This window comes from Papilio xuthus, unplaced genomic scaffold (genome assembly GCF_000836235.2).
Source record: "Papilio xuthus unplaced genomic scaffold, Pxut_1.1 DF828952.1, whole genome shotgun sequence".
NCBI classification, from domain to species: domain Eukaryota; kingdom Metazoa; phylum Arthropoda; class Insecta; order Lepidoptera; family Papilionidae; genus Papilio; species Papilio xuthus.
The window spans coordinates 73,478-97,645 of NW_013529697.1; the positions used below are offsets into that span (position 1 = coordinate 73,478).

The following is a 24,168-nucleotide window of genomic DNA, read 5'->3' on the forward strand; positions in this document are numbered from 1 at the left end:
GTCTATCGGAGAGGGAGAGGGAGACGGGAGTGCGGGGCGGGGCGTGTCTATCGGAGAGGGAGACGGGAGTAGCGCAGTCCGAGCTCGTCGACGACCTCCTCGATGGCGTCGAGGCAGCTCTCCAGCTGGTCGCGCGAGTGCGCCGCAGACAGGCAGAACCTAAACCACGCGCACACTTATTATTTCTCAAAGGATATTTAGGGACTTTACAATACGAAGCGGTTCGAGGAAGTTATGTTCGGACACTTTTCGGCAAATGAAATTGTAAAAATGAGATTTTGTCGTGAGATAAAACGATGAGTACCTGATGCGCGCCTTGTAGAGCGGCGTGGCGGGGAAGCCGACGCCGACGGTGGCGATGCCGCGCGCGGTGAGCCGCTCCACCACCGCCGCCATGTTGCTGAACGTGTACACCAGCATCGGCACCACGGGCGAGTCCTCGTGCCCGTACGCCACCACGCCCAGCGCGCGCAGCCTGCACCACGCACCACACACCTCGCTCACTGCCCACTCGCCCCAGAGCACGAGGATCACCAGGTGCTCAGGGCAGCGGGGGTACTCGGTAGTTGAAATAAAAGTTAGCGACATAGGAACAAAAAGTTTCCGATCTCAGTGATATTGTAAATGCGATGTATGGATGTGGCGGTGTGGGTGTGGGTGAGGGTGAGGGTGAGGGTGAGAGTGAGAGTGAGCGGCGCACCTGGTGCGGAAGTAGTGCGTGTTGTCGCGCAGCGTGCGCACGCGACGCAGGCCGGACGGGGTGCGCAGCGCGCGCATGGCCGCCAGGATCTGCATGCACACAGCCGGAGACATGGCGTGCGCGTACGCGTGCATGTGCCCGTGCGCGCGCAGCCACTTTATTAGCTTTGCCGAACCTGCGGAACGATTTCAACGCGAATGCTTATCGTATTTCTGGATCGAGCGCACGTGCACCGCGAACGCACGTTTAACAACAGAGCTAATTGTTATGATTCAAATAGTAATATAATATAAGTCGCAACGGGAGTATCAGAGGAGAGAGAAAACATTAAACATTTAGTCGCTCGAATCCACCAGTCGGCGAGGGGCTGGGCCGGAGGGGCAGGAGGTACCGGCGATGTAGCCGCCGGCGGCGCCGAAGCTCTTGGTGAAGGTGCCCATGAGCACGTCGACGTCGGCGGGGCGCACGCCGCAGTGGTCGGTGACGCCGCGCGCGTGCGCCCCCAGCGCGCCCACCGAGTGCGCCTCGTCTAGGTACACCTGCAGCCCCAGCCGCTTCTTGAGTGCGATGATGCCCTGCAGCGGCACGATGGACCCCTCCATGCTGTACACGCCCTCCACCACCTGCGCACACCAAGCCCTACCTCAGCCGCAGTCGGTCCTCGTCTTCCTGCTCCGGTCACACATTCCAGTAAATTAAATGATAACCAATTTTTTGTTTTATAACGAATCGAAATTAAAAGCTTTGCGCACTCTGGACATCGGCGATGGTTGTAAGTGTAAGTAAGCTTTTCTTCAATACTATTTGAGCCTTTTTATACATAATGTTAGTTTATTTTTTAATTGTGTATAGCTGTTCGGTATCTTAATTAATTAATAAATAAATGAGTCTGTTACTGTTGAGAATGTTAGAAGGTAGTAGTGGTGCATTATTGCGGAAGGGGGAGGGGCGACTCACAACAACGATATTGGTCCAGCGGCGCTCGGCGATGGCGTCGCGCGCAAGGCGCTCCAGGTGGCGCAGGTCGTTGTGGCGGAAGACGCGCACGGTGACGCGCGCCAGCCGCAGCCCGAGGATCAGCGAGGCGTGGTTGTTCTCGTCGCTGAGCACCAGCGCGCCCGGCCCTAGCAGGCCCGGCAGCCCCAGTGCGTTCGTCGCGAACCCCATGCCGCACACCAGCGCCGCCTGCACTCCGTATGAGATAGTAAATGAGATGGGCGCCCACGTTTTGTTCCTATGGAGGAGGAAAGGAGGGGTACAAGAGAGCACCTCTACGCCGAGGAAGCGCGCGGTGGCCTCCTCGAGCTCCTCGTGCAGCGGGCAGGAGCCGAGCTCGGCGCGGGACGAGGCCAGCGCCAGCCCGTAGCGGCGCGTCGCCTCGGCCGCCGCGTCCGCGCACGGTCCCGTCGGCTCCGCGAACCCCAAGTAGTTGTAGGAGCCGAGGTTAATGCAGCGCCGCTCCTCCCCCGTGAACCTGGCAACGGATGACGCGATGCAGCCGAGGCGGCCGAGGCGGCAGGGGGCAGGAGGAGCCCTGCCCGCGAGCTGCAGGCGGCGTGCGCTCACCGGAAGGACCAGTTGTAGTCGTCGGTGCGGCGCTCCTTGAGAGTGAGCTCGGCGCCGGGCGCGGAGCAGATGGGACGGTTGAAGCAGTGTCGCACGCGCCGGTACACGTAGCGCGAGAAGAACTGCTCGAAGGGGTTGTACAGCGGCGCGTACCCCTGCAACGAGCACACATTCTCTACCACACCGCACCTCACTACTTTCCATTATATTATTCTTTATACCTACACATATGTTAACAATGGTAGAGCCCGCTTTAACATCTTCGTGCAAATTGTCCCGGCTCGCCCGGTGAAATACCACGACCACACAGAAGACAGGCGAGAAATGGAAGCTATTCCGCGTTTCGTCTGATGAGTGTGCGTCCCGGAGGCCTAATTTAGTCCTCTTTCCCTTCCCACCCCTTCTTATAAGGAAAGGATGGCAAAATGGAAGTGAACTTTCCGGATGATGAAAATACTTCCTTTCTGTGCATCCTCTCATCCGTCGATTAAAGGTAGGTAACGCATATACCACTGCGTATGTCTATGGGCAACGGTCACTTCGCTATTTCAGCGATTTCAGGGGGACGCTCGCTCGTTTGCCATCTTACGATATAAAAAAATAAAAAAACACATTAATATTCATCTGTGTTCAGTACAGAACAAGAAAATAAAAAACTTTTGGAAATATCTTAGATTCGCGTTTAATTAGAAGAAGTACATTAGTGGTGCGACATGTGTGCGCGCGAGTGCGAGAAATGCGAGAGTGAATTGAACGAAAGAGTGAGTGCTTGCAGTTTAGTGACGTCGCCCCCGCGCCGCTCGGCCAGGTGTCAAGTTCGGCGCAGACAATCTGTATTATGGGGTAACATCGGTGATTCATTTATATTTGTTAAAATCATTTCCTCCCGCATTTGCACAATAAGCTAAAAACTCCTTATTAATAGTTATTGAACGATGAATCGGCGGCGAAAGAAGACGTGGGTGTTTGCGGATGCAAAGGAGCGGTCCCATAGTCTCGGTGAATCGTCTGTGTTCACTCAACAAGCACATACATGCCAGGAGAGCAAGGAGCGAGAGGATATTAAAATCTGACGGGTGCTTGTCGGCGGGTGGCATGCGGCAAGTGTAGCGGTGATAAAAAACGCTTCTTATCGTCGCGTCACCGATGTGCGTTATCGGCATAGCGCCGCCCGATAACTTATTACAATTGCCAGTATTACTGTGAAAATTACAACTGCGACATCATTACAGTACTTTTGATTACTGTTCGGCGGAAATTACTTATGTGTATGTGCGGCAAAGAGACACTTACGTCACCTCCTTGCGGAGGTGAAAACATAATTTACGTGAGTGCAATCAAAATTTAACGTCAGGATATATTGATAATTTAATTTCTTTCTTTATTAAAAATGAATTATTGTAGTAGTTTTTAAATTAGACGTCTTTATGATAAAGGACAGAATCAACACATTTGAAGCCGTTCTCCGCCCAACCGCAAGTCCCTGTTAGCCCTCGGGGTAACTAGACGACGACACTAAGTCTCACAACTCCAGACCCGAACATTCTGTAGGCGGTACGAATTTATCATTTACTGTTACAATCCAGGCCAAGGTGAAGTTGTTCAGATCAATTATATCTGTATTCTAAACAAGTTTGACTCGGCCCCGTCCGTAATGTGCGAGGCACGCCGCTCGCAATGCGGCGGCGGCGGCGGCGGCGGCGGCACACCGACGCGGCGGGGCCGGAATGATGCCGACACCGGCTAACTATTCTTAATTAAGATTGTATGAGTCTACGCGCTACCATACTTCGTGTCAAGTGGGAGCGCATGCGCCTCTCCCAGATGACCATACGGTCATCTTTGACTTATATTTCCAGGTCGCTTCAACCGAGTAGATTATGCGCAATCCCGTTGCGTGGATCGCAGCATGGTGCGTGCGACGTCTGCCAACCAGTGTGGCTCGGCCGTGAAACAATATAATGCAATGGCGCAGCCGCGACGTTATTATTTTTCGGCACTGCTTCATCCACTAGTGCAGTGAACACTGGCACTAATTATGTCATCACCTCCCGCGCCTCCCGCGCCGGCCGCACTCTCTTCCTATCGACTATCACTTTCAACATGTGTGACACGCGGGGCACACCGGCGAACTGTGATGCATCACATCATTATCACAGTTTAGATAGATAGACAGATTCATCTAATCACTATTGAGTTCTTCAAGCAACAAGTAACAGATAGAGTTGTTTCAGTTACTATGTAATGTTTCGCAAATTGAATAGTTTCACAGGCGATGTAGTGTTAAGGTGTACCTAGTGCTAAATAAAAGTGTGTATGTGTGTGTATGTGAAGTGAAGATCGCATTGTATAAAGTACCTCGCGGTTGCGCTCCGTGGCCACCTTGGGCCGGAAGAGCAGCTGGTTGACGAAGCCGAGCAGCATGAGGATGTAGAGGCCGAGATGCGTGAGCGCCGCCGTCACCAGCGAGCACTTCTCGAAGGAGCCGGGGAAGGTGTCATACTGCGACCAGTCCATGGCCGGCAGCCCCGCGTAGTCTCCGCCCATTCTCTAGAACGCCCGATCTCACTTTAAAATATTTATGATACATCGAGTGCTATTGCTTTTGCTTATTTAATAATTCTTCTTCTTGTTTTGACAGATGTAGAAGAGTAAACTGTTGGCATGATGATAAGCTTCCAGCACTTTGGTAAACAACTTTTTATAAAGTGATATCCTGCGCGTGTATAAAGTCTATTTTGTTGAATATTTCCTCCAGGAAAAATATTCGGATCCCACATAACTAACGTGACCATTAATTTTTGACTCAAAACGGGACATTGGTTTATTTAGGGTAATTAACAGGTGGTCAACAAAACATGTTTTTTACATATTACTATTTTCAAGTTTTTTCTTTAATTAAAATCAGTAATTTTAAGCTACAAATAAAAAATACATATACGCGAAAGTTTAAGTTATATTTATTAGAGAAACAAGTTTACTTTAAACTGAGCATACAAATAGTAGATGTTGATGATATTTAGTAACAATGAAACTCGGCACATTTTTTAATATTCGCATTAATTAGCAACGTCACAGGTTTTCTCATATCATATGAGTTGACAGATGATGCGTTCTCGCTCATGATGATGCGTTCTCGCTCTGATGCGATCACACGCATCACACGCATCTGCCGACTCGAATGCTTAATTTTTTGCACGGTTTAAAAGAAATGGACAACTTGGCGACCGGAATTCTTTTCGGAGACACCGGGCCTCGTAACTATAAAAAGGGACAGTCCCGCTCAAAACGGGACGTCTGGTAAAGTTACACATATAATAACACAAATTAAAACAACGACCACCTCAAAGTTACACAAATACTAGGTACTGTGAATATTTTTCATTCCATATTTGCCATTAGAGGAAACACTGCCAAGCACGGAGCCTCCTCCTCGAGTATAATGAGTAAACTTACGCAGTAATATAATGTGTATAAATGAACAACGCTGCTGCCAGCGACCAGCGACCAGCGACCAGCGACCACTTCTTGCGGAGACTGTATGCGATACAATATAGACGAATTGCTGAGCGCGCGGAACAAACGAACACCACTTGATACTCAAGGAAAATAACATAAAATTATATGAACAGCTAAGTTTATTTGCTCGTTAATTAATAACTAATAGTCATGCAACAATGTAAACAGGTAACAATTGCTTCAACAAATATATTGTAAATAAATTATATTTTTCCTTTAAGCGTTCGCAATGTCCGTTGAGGGCAGAGTGTAATGAAAATGTTGTAGGACATTGTTATGAGCGAGAGCGCGTGACGCCGCAACATCGTGACGATACTGCGACGCACGCGCATCATTAACTACTTTACGTTCCTATAAAGTATACAATAGTAAATATTGTACGATTTCATGAAAATAAAATATTTAAATTAACATAACTAGTGTATGTGTAAATGTTGTGTGTGTGTTGTGGTACAGCCAAATGCAACAAGTCGATGCTTGAGCCATACAACCAAAGAAAGGAAGTGGTTACTCACACAATACTAGTAGACTTTACTAAAACTATAAAAACAAATATATTAGGATCAGTCTGTCACACAGATGATAATGTTACAGACAAGAATGTATAGCATCATTACTTAATGCTGGACATTTGTTTGGAATAACATCAGTTGTATAATATATTATATATAGTAGCACAAATACAAAGTACAATAAACTGCATATCATATTGTCATATGTACATCTTTCCTTGTTCTTTGTAAAAGAGATCTAAGTGAGAAATATGAGGCTGGCTGTGTAACTGCAGTTCCTCTCGTATTGTAAATGTCCATGGATATTAATGAATACCTCGGTGTTCCTGCGGCACATTTGGTCCACCTCTTATATAAAAAAAAGTATGAAGTTTTACAAGAGTCTTTAGTGGCTTTGTTTGTTACAATCCAAGAACTAGATTGAACAGCAACCCCACATACCAAACAAAAATCAAGGTTGCTTATAGTAATGAATTTTAAGGATGAAAGTACTTGTATGAAAGTTTGCTTTGCTTTACTTTGTCACAATTATGTGTGGCTAATCAGATTTGATGATTAAAGAGTGTGCAAAAATGAAAAAAAGTTAGATTACTACTGTGTGATTTGCTTACGCTGCACCAAGTGTGTGAACATTTAATATTTGTTTTACTTTTAGTTTAATCAAAATCTGTTCAATGGTGCATATTGAACAAAATTTAATGTTAAACTAAGTTATATTTTATATTAAAATGAAGTTTAATTAACACTCTTTTTCCAATTACCTTTCTGCTGCTTCTTTATTAACAGAATTGTATCAAGTACAATATAAGAATGTGACTGACTTACAGAACAGAGTGGTTAATCTACTTTTCCATTTACCTGTTATATTTAAACATTCAATAGAATAGTTTTACATTTTATATGTCTTATTATTATTTTTTTATTTCACACGTGAACTAGACTACACGAGAAAAGCAATTAATTAAAAAAAGTAATAGAAAATAATGAAATGCGGTTGTGTGATTTATTCGTTTCAATTCGAGCAAACCGGAAAGTGGACAGTGTGCTTATTCATCCGCGATATTATAACGGCCTTGATATAGTTCTCTATTTGTTTCGTATCACGGAAGATCATGTTTTGTTACAATGTTTTGTCACTAGTATTTGATAATAAAGAAGACGAAGCTGCGGGTGTGTCATTCATAGCAACTCAAAAAGTTTAATTTTGTAGACAATACAAAATAATTACTTACAGTAGCTTCATTATTTAAATTTGCTGTTTTTTGATAACCATTTTTAAGACAACTGATTTTTCCATTCAATATTTTCTCCTCATTTTCAAAATGTTCTTCTGTTTGGGTGAATTCAGTATCAGTCGAGCGGGCACATCCTCGCATTGCAACTCCCGCCATCCTTACACTTATGATCTAAAACAAGTGATATCGAAGAACACGCGATATGTGTTATCGCTATTTCATGAACATTCATTAACTAAAAAGCGCTGTTCTTCAGACAATTATGGATAAACGTTTGAAGCGCTGCATGGCGCTATAGCGCTATTATGACAATATGGACATTGAAACGTCAATGTCATATACTACACTTACAGACTGTTTTACCCACATAACCACATTATGTTACTGCTGCATGTTGCCATATATTTTGCAATGAAAATCGAGGGAAAACAATTTTTCCAAAATTGTTTTCCCTCGAATAATACTTTCAAACGTCAAAAAGGAAACTGACAGATTGATTTTTTAGGTTGGTAGCAACGTAGATTTGTTCATAATATTGCTAGTATTGAAAATGTCAATTTTTATTCTCCGTTTGTGTATCTAATTAGTCAAGAGTCCCGTCTCTTATTTTATATACTCTTTGTGAAACAAGTGTTTACCATACCCAGAAACTCCAATGCTCACATTTAAATATGGTGGATTAGACATATTCCGCCCACGGTATGGCAACGATCCTCTCTAGGCAAAAACATATTTATAGTAGCCAGTAGTATTATAAACTCTTTGGTAGCCATAATAGAATTCATTAAACTTAAACGTTTTTGAACTAAGGCATTTGCTTCAAGTTATATGCTAACTAAGTTACTTTCTTATTACTTTTGCTAATGACAGCCTTTTTTTAATTATTGATACTTGTTTATGTTTTTTTAAGAAAGATAGTTTATACTTAGTGATCTTAAAACTTCATACAAATAAGTAAAACACCAAATAGAATGAAAGTTGACTCTTTTTACGTGAACTATCTCACTTTATTTTATTATACTAAATTAGTGCTCCAATAAAACGTAATAAACAAGGGAAATCGATTTTACAGGTGACTAAATGGCAAAACCAAACAGGCACAAAATACTATGGAATGTAGCCTGTCCATGGATAGAGATGTCTCTGGTCAAGTCAACAACTTTGTCTTTGTAACCAAAGAGTATATAAAATGTTTGTAACTTTGTATTTGTCGGTAAAACAGTTCAAAACTGTTCAGTCAATAATTTGATGAATTTGATCTAATTTGGTTTTTGCGACCTTATTATCAAGTCTTTCAGTGCAATATTCAATATATATTCGCTTATTTCCTTATTTTTAGCGATTACTTTACCAGTATCGTAACTATTTATATATTTTATTTAAATAACTGCGAAGTGCCGCCTTCGCTGAATTGGAGGGGCTGTTTTGCGATGAGTAATCCCGTTTCTTGTGTCGAGTGACGTCGTGCAGCGGTAGCCGGCGCGCAGCTATCAGACGTTAGTACGTCACGAGGAGGAGGCACGACAAGACCCCTCCGGCACACCCTATTCGCGATCCTACCGCACCCTTTATCGATTGTCGTCTCTGGTCTCGACCACGACTTAATTTATTTTCAAAATTCAAAATGGAAACTACAGATCTCCTCGGAGATTTTGCCAGCGGCGACGCCGTTCCGGCGAGCGAGGCGCCTCCGTCTCAGACTCTTAAACGCGACCAGGACTCCACTGACGACTTTGAGCATCTAGAGCGCGAGGGTAAGAAAGATGAATTTGGCGAATCGCCGAGTCACCAGCACGGAACCGCGCGAGCTGCGACTCAGAACTTCCTCGAAATGGAGCGCGACGAGTTTGTGGACACGCCGCGCGCTCCGTCTGTCACAGACAAACTGGCAGACCACATAGCCGACAAGTTTACAGACAGCGAATCGGAGGCCGACACAGCAGGCGAGTCTCCGCTCCACCGCCCCAAACCGCCGGTGCATGTGGACACTGCGCCCGCTGCCGAAGTTACCAAGCAGGAGCCTCGTGCGCAACCCGATCCAGCGCCTTTACAGGCTGCGGAGCCGGCTACCACTGCCGCTCCGCCGCCGACTCCAGCGCCTTTCGTACATTCCTTGCCGCCGGAGTTATCAGAAACTGGCATTGAGGCTAGAGTTGAACCTGCGACACCAGCTGCTGAAGCCCCGCACAAGGCCCCGTCACAGCCCGCCGCGCCTGCAACCGCAGCGCCTGCAACCGAATCGAAGCCTGAGTCCGTGCGAGCGCCAACTGCACACGTCATCGAGGCCGAGGTCATCTTCTGCCAGATGGGATTGGGTAAGCGTTTTACTGGTGACTATTTCTCAAATTTTATGCTATAGTATTGAGTCGATACATGTATATTACGTTTATGATATTTTAGGTAATTAAAAATCCGTCATTTAACAAATATTGCGAAAATTTGCCTAAGTAACGGTGCTCCTCTGCTGTCCACGCACCTTCACAAAAACCTCCCGTCATCTTAATCATTCTCTTTGAAGAAAATGAGATAGCAATAGTGTCTTTTTGTACATGTGTGTCGTTAGTGAAAAGCCATGGTTAGAGCGGCCCTACACGGATTGTATTGCACAGCATTGCAGGGTCCACGTTGTGCACCCTTCAATAGGAAAAATATAAAGTTGAGTTAAGGAGCGCAGCACACTTTGCAGTCGCTGCTAAAACGCATTCGGCCCAAACCGAGCATTGAATCTTTCCTACTCCCCTTCGGATGTTCTTTTAGGGAACGTGACTCACAAATATATAAAATATAATACCAAAAAATATACAGAAAAAAAACATCAATTAATACTTTAGTAGATCGGCATAGTCGTGCGTTTGCATTTGCCACGGCTGTACCGCGGCGCGGTGGCGCGGTGGCGCGGGGGCGGGGCACAGACGGGGCTGCAAAGGTGGCGGAGCGGCAAGAGCGATGACCGGCGCGGCGCGGTATCAACACAAAGACCTTGCTATCGCTGCACCGGCCTACGTTTTGCTTAAATTTTGTCTTTCTGACAGCTTATTTCCACTAAGTAAATTTTACTGAAGGAAAAAAACATGCCTTGTTGGATCGATACAAAGACAATAATTCAGTTTCAGAAGATGTAAATGTTTCAACAAGTTGATACTATCAACTATCATTTGTTTCTGTTATCTCGGCGCACGGGCCGTCAGTCGGGAGGCGATGTTATCAACTTGTAGATGCGTCAGCTTTCCCCTTTTATCGCCGTTTGTTCATGGATCATGACGTCAGATGCAGCGTTAAAAATTCTTGCAGTACTTTGATTATCAACGCAGTACACGAATAGTTAGTTCGGGTCGGTTCGTCTTATTGTAAATGTACGAGTTCGTTAGAAAAAAGCGAAATGCGCGGGGCGGCGGCTAATTTTAGCGTATGGTGGCGCGCGGCAGGCGGCGCGGCGCATCTCACTCTAGTGCCGGCACGACTGGCGCGAGCTGACGCTGCGCCGCGCTCCGCCCGCCTAGTGTGTCCCGTCGCGCCGCCAGCTCCGGCCGAGGCGGTAGTTACCTACCGCCGCGCGTGACCATACAACCCCCGGGAAACCCGACGCGGTCACAAGTGAGTATCATACCATACCAGATCCCAGTACTCATCCGCCATTCTCTGTTCGGTGTGTGGCAGGAAGGAGGAACAACACCCGGCCGCAATGAGCTATGACCTCATAATCCTATTAATAATGCGCCATTTGTCTATTGACGTAATGTTTGGTGCCTATCCGTGAATGACGTGATCGCATCTGCATTCTGCATATTTCAAAAAGTTTTAAAAGTACATCGGCAGCGCTCTGCGTCTACTCATTTTCCTTGGACCCCGCAGCCCGCCGCCACCATTGTTGTTATGTTTACTGCGGCAAAAAGATTTATTATATGTAATAAACATGATATTTACTCAAATCTCACTGTCGCCTGTTTCAACAGCATCTTCTCCCTGCACTTATCCTACTCAATTTTAAAAGCCAGAACTATTTGTCAATGTAAAGTAATATGAAATAAGCTAGATATCAAAACAATTTGAAATTAGTCAATAAGTAGTAAATAAGTGCTGTGTGCTGATTTGATGACGACCGGTCAGCTCGGCTGCTCCACAATTTCACTATCTTCCAAGTTTATCAACTTGTCGACTAGATTGTTATCGCTCGTCAAATTCTTTACCTTTTCATTAAAACTTCTGATAATCAAAATGAAAGGCATCTGAGATGTGTTTCTTATTATTTTTGCTGAAAACGTTTGCAATATAATTTAATTTGCGCGTATAATTGCCATACAATGTTAAATTATGTACTATTATTGTAAGATCCACTAACATAATATATTTTTATCTCTGTCTGTTTAAAGAGACTGAGAGAGATGAAGATATGCTTTGGTACAGGACTTTGTACAGAAAAAACTAATCCTATAACTATTTAGTGTTACAACAAATATTGGTTTTTTTGAATGAAAATAGGAAAAGGATTAATTATATATTATTATAAATCAAAAAATGAATGCAATAATAACAAGTTTATCTAAGTTCATAGTGAAACAAAAGCAATGACTATTTAATTTACAAAATCGATGAATACATTTAGGTAACAGTCCGGTTAATTTTGACAAACAAAAATTCATATATACAGAGAAACCTGAAAAGGCGCCATCGATATTTTGTGACCTTTGACTTTGAAGAACTTTCCCAAGGACGGGATCCATGGAGACATTTCAGATTTCACGTAAATGTGATGTTGGTTCTAACACTCTTACTATTTAAGCACTTTTGCGAATGATTGTAGTATCACTACCATTATTTTGTCTAAATGGAGCCAACTGTGTGTATCACAATGATATGGACAATATTTACAGCCTCGGAAAATGTTATATTATGGAACGCGGTGTGACCTTGAATGGTCTACAGAGTATTATGTGGACGACGCGACAGGCAGACCTGCTCTGTGCAGTGTAACGCACGCGTCGGCATCGATCGACCCGACTCCCGCTTCGATTTCGGATCTATTCAGACAAGGGAGGTGCGGGGATGGCATCGATCATGGCGACCGCCCCCGCCCCCGCCCCCCGCCGGCGCCGCGAGACAGCCGTCTGCTGGAATTGTCAAATGTAAGACAGCACCTTGTATGGTAGTACAAGTTGCTCGCACGCGCAACCGGCCGGAGAAAGTTCTTTATGAACTCAATTATTCCATTAAAGCTTTAAACGTTTTATTGAATTTTTGGATGTAAATAAATTGTTTTTAATATTTTTCATCATTATATCCTTCTTCTGTATAGAGATCAGTTAACTGTTTGTCTGAAGAATGCATAGCAAAATCTTCTCGGTTTAGAGAGTTTTGTATAGAGGTGTACCTACGGAGGATATTTTTCCAGGTGAAAGTTTGTGTGAAGAAACATTATTTATAATCGCAGGCGATATCCACTCATTGTAGAAAACATGAGGGATTTGATCAAGAGATATAAAAGTATAAAAACTTTGCTGTATTGCTTGGTAAATGAACATGTGCCTTGATATTACCTATACATGGCACGCAATGGATAATATGTTCTCGATATTATATCAATATCTGTTCACAAAGGTTTAGGATTCAGGACTGCAGATGGGGACAAACAACAATTCACAAAGTGCAGCGGCGGCGTGACGTCACGTGCCGTGCCGTAACGTACCGGGAGCCTAGCAATGTACTGCCTTCCCATTATAAGGCGAGGGAGCGAGGCTGACTCATGGGGAACCCCGCCGCTCCGCAGCCCCACCGCCCCACCGCCCTGCCGCCCCTCAACCCGACGACATTCGATGATTTAGCTAGTTGTGATCTTGGTTGCATTGCCTTTGAAACCATTATCTAAAGCTAGTTGTTGCTGAAAAAAAATACAGTTCAGACAAAATTGAGACCTTCTTTTATGTTTTTAAGTAGTTAAAAAGTCTGTTCGCGTGACGTCGCCGTTCTCCGCTCACCGTGGCCCGCGCTATTTCCGTCTGTCGTCGCGTCGCCGCACCGCTACCCGCTCTCCACCGCACTTCGCCGCGCCGCTGCCCGCCAGCTGCACACAAAGTGCTCGCTCTTCATAGTTTGCTGATGGTGACTTCAGTATTGTATATCGATGGCTTCTACAAATAAGGGTCAATATACACACTGACAACTTTTCAGGAGAGGTTCTCAATGTTTCCCATTTCTTATATTTCTTAGATGCTTAAAGGGATGTCTTTGAAACTTTGCATTATTACTGATATGAGAGACTAGCTGTGCCCGCGACTTCGTTCGCGTGGTACTGGACAGTATTGGACATTGCAACGTTACTTTATTTTTCTAAAATAAACTTAGCCTAAGTTATTCCTTATTACATCAGCTACCTGCCAATAATAGTCACGTTAAAATCGCTCCAGCCATTTCAGACATTAGCCGGAACAAACAGACAGACAGACAAAAATTGTAAAAAAAAATATATTTTGGTGTATATATATTCATAAACAAGTAGTAAAAAACGGTTATTACAATATTACAGACAAACCAATTTTATTTATATGTACAGATATGTTCGTTACTCCAGCTACTTTTTATTACTAATTTTATTTTATTTAGTCTTTTAATTATAGCATGTCTTTTTTTATTGATTATTACCTAGACAATTAGATGGCTTGGGTTAAATCGGATATGAAGCTTTTCGATTTGTCGACAGTTGTTATGTAATATGAATTCGATACTCCTTCAAGAGACAGTCTAAAGAAGTTCTTAAGGCATTAACTTGTTTGGAACAATAACATACAAAGGTATCGTTTTTTTTTAGAGCCGCAGCGAACTCGTATAAATATCGTATTTTTTTGTAACTAGTGCATTCCTTTGGAAGTAATAAAGGCGACAGTTTGTCCGATCAAGAAGAGCTTTCATTTACCGTTTTGTTTACTACAGTTTTTGGTTATTAAAGATACGGATACAAACAGTTTTGTTTTTAGCGCGATCGTGTTAGTCGGTGATAACAATGTCATCGTTCTAGTTCCAGATGTGAATAGATTTATCTAATTTGAAGATTGTCGATCACTATCAGGCGCTTAGCGGTTCAATCATCTTTCCATGGATGTTTGATTAATTCTACAGGAGTCAAGAAGATATACGATTACCGAAAAAATATTAATTTATAACTGTCACTTATGGAGTTTTGCCTTTCGTTCGGGTTTAACTCATTCAAACAACGTGTGGATTTAGTTGTGAGCACTCGGCCAGCGCTCGGGACTGAAGCGAGCGATCGGGCGCGGTTAAAATGTTAAATAAACACAACAGTAGTACATGTCACTGGTCATAAAGCTATGACGTGATTCTGACACGTTTGTGGAGTGGCAAGGCCACGAGCCCGCCGCCGCGGTGACTCACCAGCAGGCTGCTGAGCGCTCGCTGCCTCCCGCCCACCACCTGCCTGCGAGAGCGATGCGAGCCTTCGCCGGCAAGTGGCGGCGCCCGGCTGACTCATGCGTCAGCGTCACGCCGCAGCATTACATAAAGCCTATCATACAATGTGCGCGTCGCGTCTCCTGCGCCGCACCCACTACAAAATCATGAATGCATCATAACCGTAAGTTATATTGTCGAGGGATGTGATCTCATTTCGGTGTCGGGCACAATTAAAGCTTTCCTATAGTGTATTATTTTTTTTTACTGAATGACTAGTACTAATCCTACATATATAACCGCTTAGAATGCCGCCCGCACTCTGGTTCAATCTGCCACGAGGGTGGAGGAGGGGAGGTCGTGGGAGGGGGCCGGAGGGCCGGGGAGCACAACGCATGCGCGTTGCGGTGGCGGGGGGCGGAGCGCGGGGCTGCGTCTAGGCCCAGTATCGACGCGACAGTCGGGCGCGGTGCTCGCACGTTAGCCGCTTTGGGTCGTGTATCATTACGTAAAGTGTCACAATGCCGGATTCCGAGCCCTCTCTATGCAGCGTCCTCGACCCTCGTGAGTGTCTTATCAACAACGCTCAGCCGCTTCGCTTCATATCGCGACTAACCAGCTAACCCGCAGCCTTCTATTGCAGATGCTTGGTTCGACCCGCAAAGACTACACCCAGAAGGTGAGTGGTGGTGGTGGTGATGGTGGTGGCGGGAGGGGACGCACGCGCCCTGCGCCTGTCTCCGCCCTCGCGACGGCCTTGACTGACTCTTCGCCGCTTCTTGTACCACTAACCCGGCTTGTTCGTTTGCGTACGTCCGCCGCACGATCCGCGATCGCGCAATAACGCAATCGTAAGTTGTAACACTTGTATGTGGAGCAGCGGCGGCTGCCGCAGGACGTCGTCGACGAATGGCGCGCTCATATTGGAAGGTATGAAAACAAAATGTAGCTAGTAATCCACTGACTTTTGGCGGCTCCCCCATCCTGGAAGCTTATCTCGGTGGCACCTGTCGACAAGGACGGTCTGTGGCCGCAGCACGGACACGGCGGGTGGCGGCGCGCCTGGCGCGGCATGCGCGCGGTCAGCGGCGCTGCCAGGCTGGATTTAGATCGAGGCGCGAACGCACCACCGTGGCGACCGCACACTGATCGTACCGCCACCCGGCTGCCGCTGCCGCGTCACCTTGTCACTGCATCTCACCGATATTCTTATAATGATTTGTATATATTTTTGTTTAGTTATAAGCGTATCAATGTAGCTTTAAAGTTCCGACGACACGCGCCATGATTTTGGCATCTAGATATCAACATGCTGGGGTTTTTCTTTTGAAGACGCCTTTTCGGCGCATAGATACTTCGATTAGTATACAAATTAACATCGTGTCCTTGCTCGCTATTAGATCCTCGGTCGAGTGCGGCCGCGGTGCGCTCATGACGGACTACTAATTGCCCCGGAAGGTTGGCGCGCTTTGTTTTGCCGCCTTACAAGTAATCGGAGCCGGTGCTTTTCTCTTCGCGGCCCACCGGCCGGCGGCATTGTGTCACGTTACGTCACGTTACTCGGCTGTACACGAGTAACGACGCGGCTATAGCCGTTGTCCGCCACGACCCTGGGCGAGGCAACGGGAATTAACAGTGTCGTGTTCTTCTTCCTCTGGTCCCCCAGAGATTCCAGTACGAGTTGACATCTAGTTCTGGCAGTGGAAAATACTTTAGATGGCGTTATCTGTCTTATCGCGTTTATCCGTCGTTGATTCCCTACATACATAATGACACAATGTAATTACATGGAACATATCTATTCATGATTATGTCATTGCTTTACAAGATTGTGCAATACAATGCTTGAAATTAACTTGAGAGAAGTCATTGTCGCATGTCGGAGATAATCAGTGGCAAGCACACATTTGCGCTCGTGGTACCTGGTACTGACTAGGGAGGTACTGCGTCCCCACAGTGTCATTGGAGCCGGACTTGCCGACACAAGACATTATTTATTATTTCAATGCTGCACTAATAGTTCGTCTCTGTTTGGATATCTTACTGTAATAGTGCCAACTAAGGTAAATTGTCAATCGTAAGATTTACCTTTAAAACCTAGATTGAATTTTAAAAAAAATATGGTAAATGTCCGAACAGATATGTTTATTTGTATTTCAAGCGTTTGCCAAAATTTTTTGATAACTTTGTACAAAGCTCTTACAGCGTTCACCGGTAAATCTCAACACTTACCGGGGTTCGTACATTGACACTAACATATACATAACAACAACAGCATAACGTGAAATCGACAAAATAACGAAATTGAATCATCGTGACTCGTAATTTTTTAAAATTATCTTTAAGATAACGACATTTTTCTTTTAAAGGCAAAAATACACCTAGAAAATGGATGATTAATTTTCTCTGAAAGGTCGATGCTTGGAGTCTATATTAAAAAACAAGGGGTTCATTGAGAATGGGCAATATGAGGGTAAGACGTAAATTCACAAACGATTTACTTAAGTAATAAACAGGTTTTTAAGTCGGTCAGTTATTAAGCGCGCGGCAGCGGCGGCGACAGTGACGGGGTAGTATTACGTCGCAGTAGCACATCGCCCTTCTCTACGCTACGGTTGCCTACACAGTGTCCATTGCCCTGTCCCTCGAGGCCTTGATATAGACTTGATTCAGTGTCAGTGGCAATATGTAATGTTATAGACAGATTGAAGGCGGAAAATGCACGGAGTGCGTATTGGGCGGAAGGCGTGCACGACATGGCACATGCCCGCTGAGTGCCCACAGGAATAGAGTCCGCAATCTGCACCCAACTGTCGGAATGTCGCCAGTCTGGCCTGACTTATGAGTCAGGCGGCCACTGCGCTTCTCCATTTGGAAATTCTTTTATATAAAAGTAAGAAACTAAACATTCTATCACCACGTAACTTGGCTTAGCCTACTCGAGCGAGGCCAGGGATAGCAGTAACTAGTAAGTTCATTGTGAACGGTATTACAGGCTACCGGCGCTCTGTCTCCTTAAGCTATGTATTATAGCAACTAGGTAAATAATAATCAAAGTTGAATAAAATTGAAAATCTTGAAAAAATTATTGACAGCAATGAATTAACTTAATCGCAGCACGGCATACGCAGGTAGCAAATGACGCGATGTAAAGCGACGTATAGTCGAATTCTATCGAAAAGACAACATTGAAACAACCCCGTTTAAACTATTTTACCTATATATAACTGAAGTCACAGACTTTTTAAAAAAATACATGTTTGTATCAACAATTTAAACACTAACACTCCTGTTAGAAAGAAAATCCGACACTGTGCCGGTGTATCGGCGCAACACTTGCCTCACTAATCAACGTGACACTTGACTTGGTAGCGAAAGCGCGCCATTAGCTCAAAAGGATTCTAAGAACGTTTTTGTGTGAGTCTGCAACCGTTTTTCGAACGCTTAATAAATATGCAAAAAAAAGATTTTTAGTGCATAATGAGGAAGTTCCAGTTTTTGTCATAGTATTGTAGCATTTTAGAATTTTGATTAGTTTTTTTAGTATTTTCCCCATGTACATATCGACCTGGCTATACACCAGTTCCCTCTTTATCGTTCAATTTTGGGACACTCTGTATAGCGTGTATTTTAGATTGATTAGTTTGACAATACACTAGAGATGGGTTAAGTAAAATTTGTTATAAATATTTTTCTCATAGAACTTGCAATTATAATATAAATATCATGATAATCGTTTTGAAGTTACAATATAAATAATTATTTTCTTTCTATATTCTTCAAAATTTGAGGTTTTGCATATATTATCAGTCAGCTAGTGAAATGTGTCAATATAATTTCTTTGAAAGTCGGTGGTTGGCACTTGCGCCGTCGAGGGCTCGGTCGGCAACGAGGTCGCCGCGGGGCTCGGAGCGGCGGGGGCAGGCAGTGGGGTAGGTCGGCGCGCGCTCCAGCCTCTGCTCTCTAATCTATGTACATATAATAATATACATAATGTTCATGGTGTTTCTTTCAAAATCGATATAAAAACCGAATTTTTACAGTAACAGAGCCTTAGGAAACAGGAAAGCTGATTTAATTCGCAGATTTCACACTTTGACGTTACTTATTTTATCCCTGTCTATAGCTAGTAGAGTCAAAAATCTTTCAACTATCACGAATTCGTTGACTGATCTGAAAGGTCTCTATCAACATCAGTGGGGTTGCTAGACAGTAGCGGGCCGTAGGCCACGCGGGCGGCAGGAGGCTGGATTTGAGCTGAGTTATAGAGAAAGCGCTCTCTCTCTTCCACTACATAAAAAGTGATTAAAGTTGCACGCATTCATAGAAGTTGCTGCGAGTGCATCGTCTTCGAGGCAGAGTAAAATATCATTAAGAAAAGATAATACAATGTCAGCGTCGGCGCAGCCTACAGCTGACGAAAATAACGCCTGCCAGACTATTTTGGCAGAGGCGCATAAGTGACTAGTGATTAGTAAGCGGCGGCTCTCGAAGGCAGGCGCTCGAGTGCGCGCGCTCGCTTCTTCAATTTTCCTTTGCGAAATTCAGTTTCAATCTGCGAAATTAATAATGTTCGAAGTTTAGATAAAAGTTTAGCTGTGACTTCGGGAAAAATTTTTGAATAAAATAAAAATTTTGGTGGCCTCGTTTTAGCTTTAAATTTTATTCCAAATGCGGCATCAATGGAGACTGCTCATATAATGAAGTTCCGAACATTCGTAGCAATTTTCAGAGCCATGGGAAATATTGTAGCTTTGCTACTATTACTTGCCTTAATTTGGCCGGACTAGTAAAAATTCCTGCGAGTTGTTGATTGACGTAAAAAAATACGATCTGTATGACTTGCTGAAAAGTGATGTTTTCCTGGGAGAAGTAATAGAGTCGAGAATCTGTCTTAACCCTTTCAATATGCATCTAGATCAAAACTAAACTCTTGTTGTTGTCACAATAACGTGTTCATAATTGGGACAAAAATATTGAGTGACTGATAACGTTAGCTAGGTAGATGTCTACTTCGATGTGTCTTTAATTGTGAATTGCGATAACCTTGACTACCGCTGACGTAGGGATGCCGCCTCTCCGGTTTGCGCAGTACATGTCCGGGCAACGGGTGTCGCATCAATGTCTTCCGCTCAGACAAGGTGATGTTTAGGTTAGTTAGTAACTCGTTTTTGTTTTGCTTTGACGCTCTCTTAGCATCGAAGATGGACGTTGGTTGTTTTATTAGGAATCAAGTTTTGTCAAGTCCCTGGTGATCGCATCTAGATTTATTGAAAGTTGGCAGCCCTACGCTGACGTTAGCCTATTGACATGACGCTGGGTTCCACGTAGAGTGGCACGCGGCCAGTCCGAGCGAAAGCCGGCCGCGTGGCCACAGCGCGCGCGGGGCCTGCGAGCCGGGGCGGGGATCGGCGACGGCGCTCCGCCGCTCACTCCGCTGCTATGGCGCGCCCTAAGCAGTCGCCGCGTCACGCCGCGCAATACACCGATTTGCCTCCTCGCGGACCAGGTACACGAACAAGTTTCACTAAAACGTAGCTTTTTACTCTTCACTATTATAGCAACTGGAGTTGGTTGACTCTTATTTGTACAAATTTGTGTCAATTTAAAAAAGTGTAGCTTTAGCGCAACGTTAATGATTGACAGTTGTTGACGTGTTATCAAGTGAGAGTGCAGAGCCCGTTGACTGAGGGCAAGTGGAGACGGACGGTGCAAGACCAGCTGGCGCACGCTGAGTGACGCGACGTCAGGAGCCATCTCGTGTGCTCTCTCATTCTCTCACTGTGTGGAAATTGTATCTGTCGCGTGTGATACACGATACCGAAGATTTGACGCCAGTTTCTTTTGATCACATCTATTTTAACGGAAAATTGTTTAATGCGTAACAACAGCCAGCTCGCTGTTGTCACAACTTACCCAATCTTGGAAACAGGTTAAAATTAACGGAACACGTATTGGATTCGAACTGCACGCCCCACACGTGTTTTTTATAGACGACGTCATCGAAATACGCTGTAAGCTCGAATTCTTTGATAAATTATTGATTTCGAATTAAAGTTTAAAAACTGCAAATTATTAACAAAGTAATTACCGATCAGTTTTGCATGTAGTTCGGCTAATTGGCGTTGTTATAAAATGCAAACACAGCACAAAATCACGTCGCGTTGGCGGATATCTTATTTAGTTTTTCTGAACACTTTGTCTGCTGATAAGTGCGTGGGGCGAGGGGGTGGGAAGTCCCACAACCTGCCAGAGATTAAAAACAAGCTACAGTTATTTTGCGCGCCGGCTGTCGTGAGCCGAAGCGCCACTCCGCGCCCTGCCCGCACCCTACCCGCGTACCTCGACGTTGTTATCGCCTGCCGTGTGTCAATTCTGTTCGCATCCTTTGTACCTATTGCCATCCCATATGCAACCACATATCCTGTGAACAAATGACCGCAGGGGCTGCGGAACTTCTGCCATGTTTGGCGCGTGTTTCTTCTGACAGTCTCGTCTATAATATATGGAGACATCGAACTGTACCTTGACTATAAGTTGTAAGGAGTAGTGTAAAGTGGTGCTGCAAGCATTTGTGCGGAAGAGTTAATCGGTATGTCACGTGTTCGCAGTGGAGGCACTAATCTACTGGCGGTGCGCGGCGCGTTCGGGAGCCGCGCTGGGCGGCGGACTGGCGCTGCTGGTGGCGCTGGCCAGCTGCTCCGTGGTGTCTGTGCTGGCGTACGCCGCGCTACTGGCGCTCGCCGCCGCCCTCGCCCTGCGCATCTACCGCAACGTGCTGCAGGCCGTGCAGAAAACTAACGACGGTCATCCCTTCAAGTGAGTTCCGCCCATCTGTGCCATACCATGCATAGGAGAGAGCCGATCCGGAGTGCATGTTTTAAAAATATATAAATTTTATATTAAAGTTTACCAATAGGGATCCCGGTATCTGCCAAAATTGAATACTAACTTAAGCGCAGAAAGACACGATGGTTACAAGTTCTCTTTCGGTCATTGGGCTGGAATTTTTTGAGTATAATGTGGCAAGCAAACCACCTAAATTCGCCAAAATAGTGAAATGACCGCTGCCCATATACAACCGCATTTGCACACACGTTGCCTACTTGCAATCAAAAAAATTGTGTTATTATTCGTTATATTATTGACAACTGTTACCGAAACGCGAACTGGGGGCATTAGAATGTGTGAGGTGTAGGATGTCGCCGCCCGCCACCGCCCGCCACAGCCCGCAAGCCGCGCAGGTCGTCGAACCGTCACCATGAGTCCCCTCCCCGCCCCGCACCCCGACCATCTGCTAGTGAAGCCTTCGCTACATACTCCATAAAATTAAATGAGTTTCGGACGTAGGCTAAAGTTATTATTAATTATTTAAAGCATAAAATAATTGAGTACTACTTGTTATATTATGTTTCAAAAGAATTAAACAATTCGATTATGCTAGGCTAAGGAAAACTAAATGTAAGCTAATAAATGGTATCATTAGTGCAAGTTATGTAATGCACTGTGTGTGCGCATCGGTTGCAGGTGGCTGCTGGAGAAGGACATCAGCCTGCCGGCGGAGAGAGCACAGGCGCTGGCCGCCGCCGGCACCGCGCACCTCAACGCCGCTGCGCACGAGCTGCGCAGGTACCACCTCCCCCACCTCCCACACCTCCCCCACCTCCCACACCTCCCCCACAACATGGACGAGTCTATTGTTACAATTATTATCGGGCTGTACAATTTCTGCTAAGTTTGTTTTGTATCACTGAACCGAGTTAGTGACTGCGCGTTGCAGGCTGTTCCTGGTTGAGGACCTGGTGGACTCGCTGAAGTTCGGGGTGCTGCTGTGGTGCCTCACCTACGTCGGCGCCTGCTTCAACGGCATCACGCTCATCATACTAGGTCAGCGCTCGCCTGCTTCTTCTTCACCTCGCTCTGTGACTAGGCACAGCGCCCGTAACGCTGTAGATGTCGTGTTGCAGGTTGGATAGCGCTCTTCACGCTGCCGAAGGCGTACGAGATGAACAAGGCGCAGGTGGACGCCAACCTGGAGCTGGCGCGCGCCAAGATCAACGAGATCTCTGCCAAGTGAGTCTCTCCTCTCCCCTCTCCCCACCCCCCACCACCATTATATAATTAGTTAAGGGATCGTCACAGAGTAGTGCCGCCATGAGTCTCGGCAGACACTGTGCATCAATAAAAACCATACCTTTCGCAAACGATAGATGTCATACACATTGGCGGCGACAGTCATGGTGGTGGGGCGAGGTCGACCATGACCCGACGACCCCCCACTGCGGGTTCACTTCGCACATATCTGTGCACACATCAATTGAAAATTGAAAAACACGTCGTTACAAGTCGGGATTCGAACCCAGGATCTGCAGAACTGAATGAACCAGTTAACGAATGAGAATGTCGAGAACAACATATAATTCATTGAGACGTGTGTGGCTTGTGGTGTGTGCAGAGTGCGCGCGGCCGTGCCACTGGGCAGGAAGGCGGACGCGGACAAGGACAAGTAAGGAGGGCGCGGCGTGCAGCGAGCGGCGAGCGGCGAGCGGCGCGGAGCTGGCTGAGCAGGCCGCCGGCGCGGTGGGCACGCGCCCGCGGCGCTGGGCTACTTTCCCTGTTTGTTATATTTATTATGTACTATTAAAGATACCTTACGTGTAAAGCTTTATGAGATGAGTCATGCGGAGATTATTGTATTTGCTTTTTGAAATTTTAAATTAAAATAATTATCGAACCGATTATAAGTGTTTTCTTTGGATTCCACAGATATAAATGTACCGTTAGCGTACCGCGTCTAACTGGAACTGCAAGGACTTACTTTTTGCAATTTAATTCATTATTATAATGCACAAAGGGAAGGGAACAATCGTGTTGTGCACATGTTGGTAACTAGGTGACATGCATTTACACATGTGACTAACTGAACGCACGGATACTTTGTGACATGGCAAAATAGTGATATCATATAACAGTTCATTTTCCACCACTAGACATGATGATATTTGCGCTGCGGCCGGCGCTCGCCAGCGGCAATACTCTCGACAAGTCACAGATATGATAAGTGATGTCTTACGATAGATATGGATAGCTTGTTGAAATTTGATGAAGGTAAATTGTGAAGAATCTTGAAAGTGATTGAGTCGAATGATGTTGCAACTGATGCTATTGTTGCTGGCATCTATCTACTGTTGTTACTCGACCGATGTAATGTGTACGTAAAAATTACACTTTACATTTG

The 24,168-nt window shown here is 45.2% G+C and overlaps 2 protein-coding genes across 4 annotated transcripts in view; one reads left to right on the forward strand and one right to left on the reverse strand.

Moving 5' to 3' along the window:
* Positions 1 to 7,869, reverse strand: part of lace (serine palmitoyltransferase long chain base subunit) — a 9,479-nt gene extending 1,610 nt beyond the window's left edge. The window contains exons 1-9 of one of the 2 annotated variants that reach the window (XM_013324731.1): positions 5,723 to 6,993; positions 4,625 to 4,816; positions 2,267 to 2,421; positions 1,970 to 2,174; positions 1,658 to 1,885; positions 1,092 to 1,323; positions 701 to 875; positions 305 to 475; positions 29 to 159 (exon numbers count right to left, since the gene is read on the reverse strand). In XM_013324731.1, the coding sequence (XP_013180185.1) occupies positions 48 to 159; positions 305 to 475; positions 701 to 875; positions 1,092 to 1,323; positions 1,658 to 1,885; positions 1,970 to 2,174; positions 2,267 to 2,421; positions 4,625 to 4,813 (1,467 nt within the window). In that variant the 5' untranslated portion in view covers positions 4,814 to 4,816; positions 5,723 to 6,993 and the 3' untranslated portion in view covers positions 29 to 47. Of the gene's footprint in view, positions 1 to 28; positions 160 to 304; positions 476 to 700; positions 876 to 1,091; positions 1,324 to 1,657; positions 1,886 to 1,969; positions 2,175 to 2,266; positions 2,422 to 4,624; positions 4,817 to 5,722; positions 6,994 to 7,529 lie in introns of those variants that run through there. The other variant, XM_013324724.1, reaches the window with a different exon arrangement.
* Positions 7,870 to 8,778: 909 nt separating this feature from the next.
* Positions 8,779 to 23,669, forward strand: Rtnl1 (reticulon). 2 transcript variants are annotated; one of them, XM_013323366.1, is made up of 7 exons: positions 8,779 to 9,847; positions 15,574 to 15,609; positions 21,542 to 21,749; positions 22,458 to 22,559; positions 22,711 to 22,817; positions 22,898 to 23,003; positions 23,386 to 23,669. In XM_013323366.1, exons 1-7 carry the CDS (start codon positions 9,157 to 9,159, stop codon positions 23,438 to 23,440), a joined length of 1,305 nt encoding a protein of 434 aa, XP_013178820.1. In that variant the 5' UTR covers positions 8,779 to 9,156; the 3' UTR covers positions 23,441 to 23,669. The 2 variants fall into 2 exon arrangements, with proteins under 2 accessions (XP_013178820.1, XP_013178823.1); XM_013323369.1 differs by lacking the exon at positions 15,574 to 15,609.
* The last annotated feature ends 499 nt before the right edge of the window (positions 23,670 to 24,168 follow it).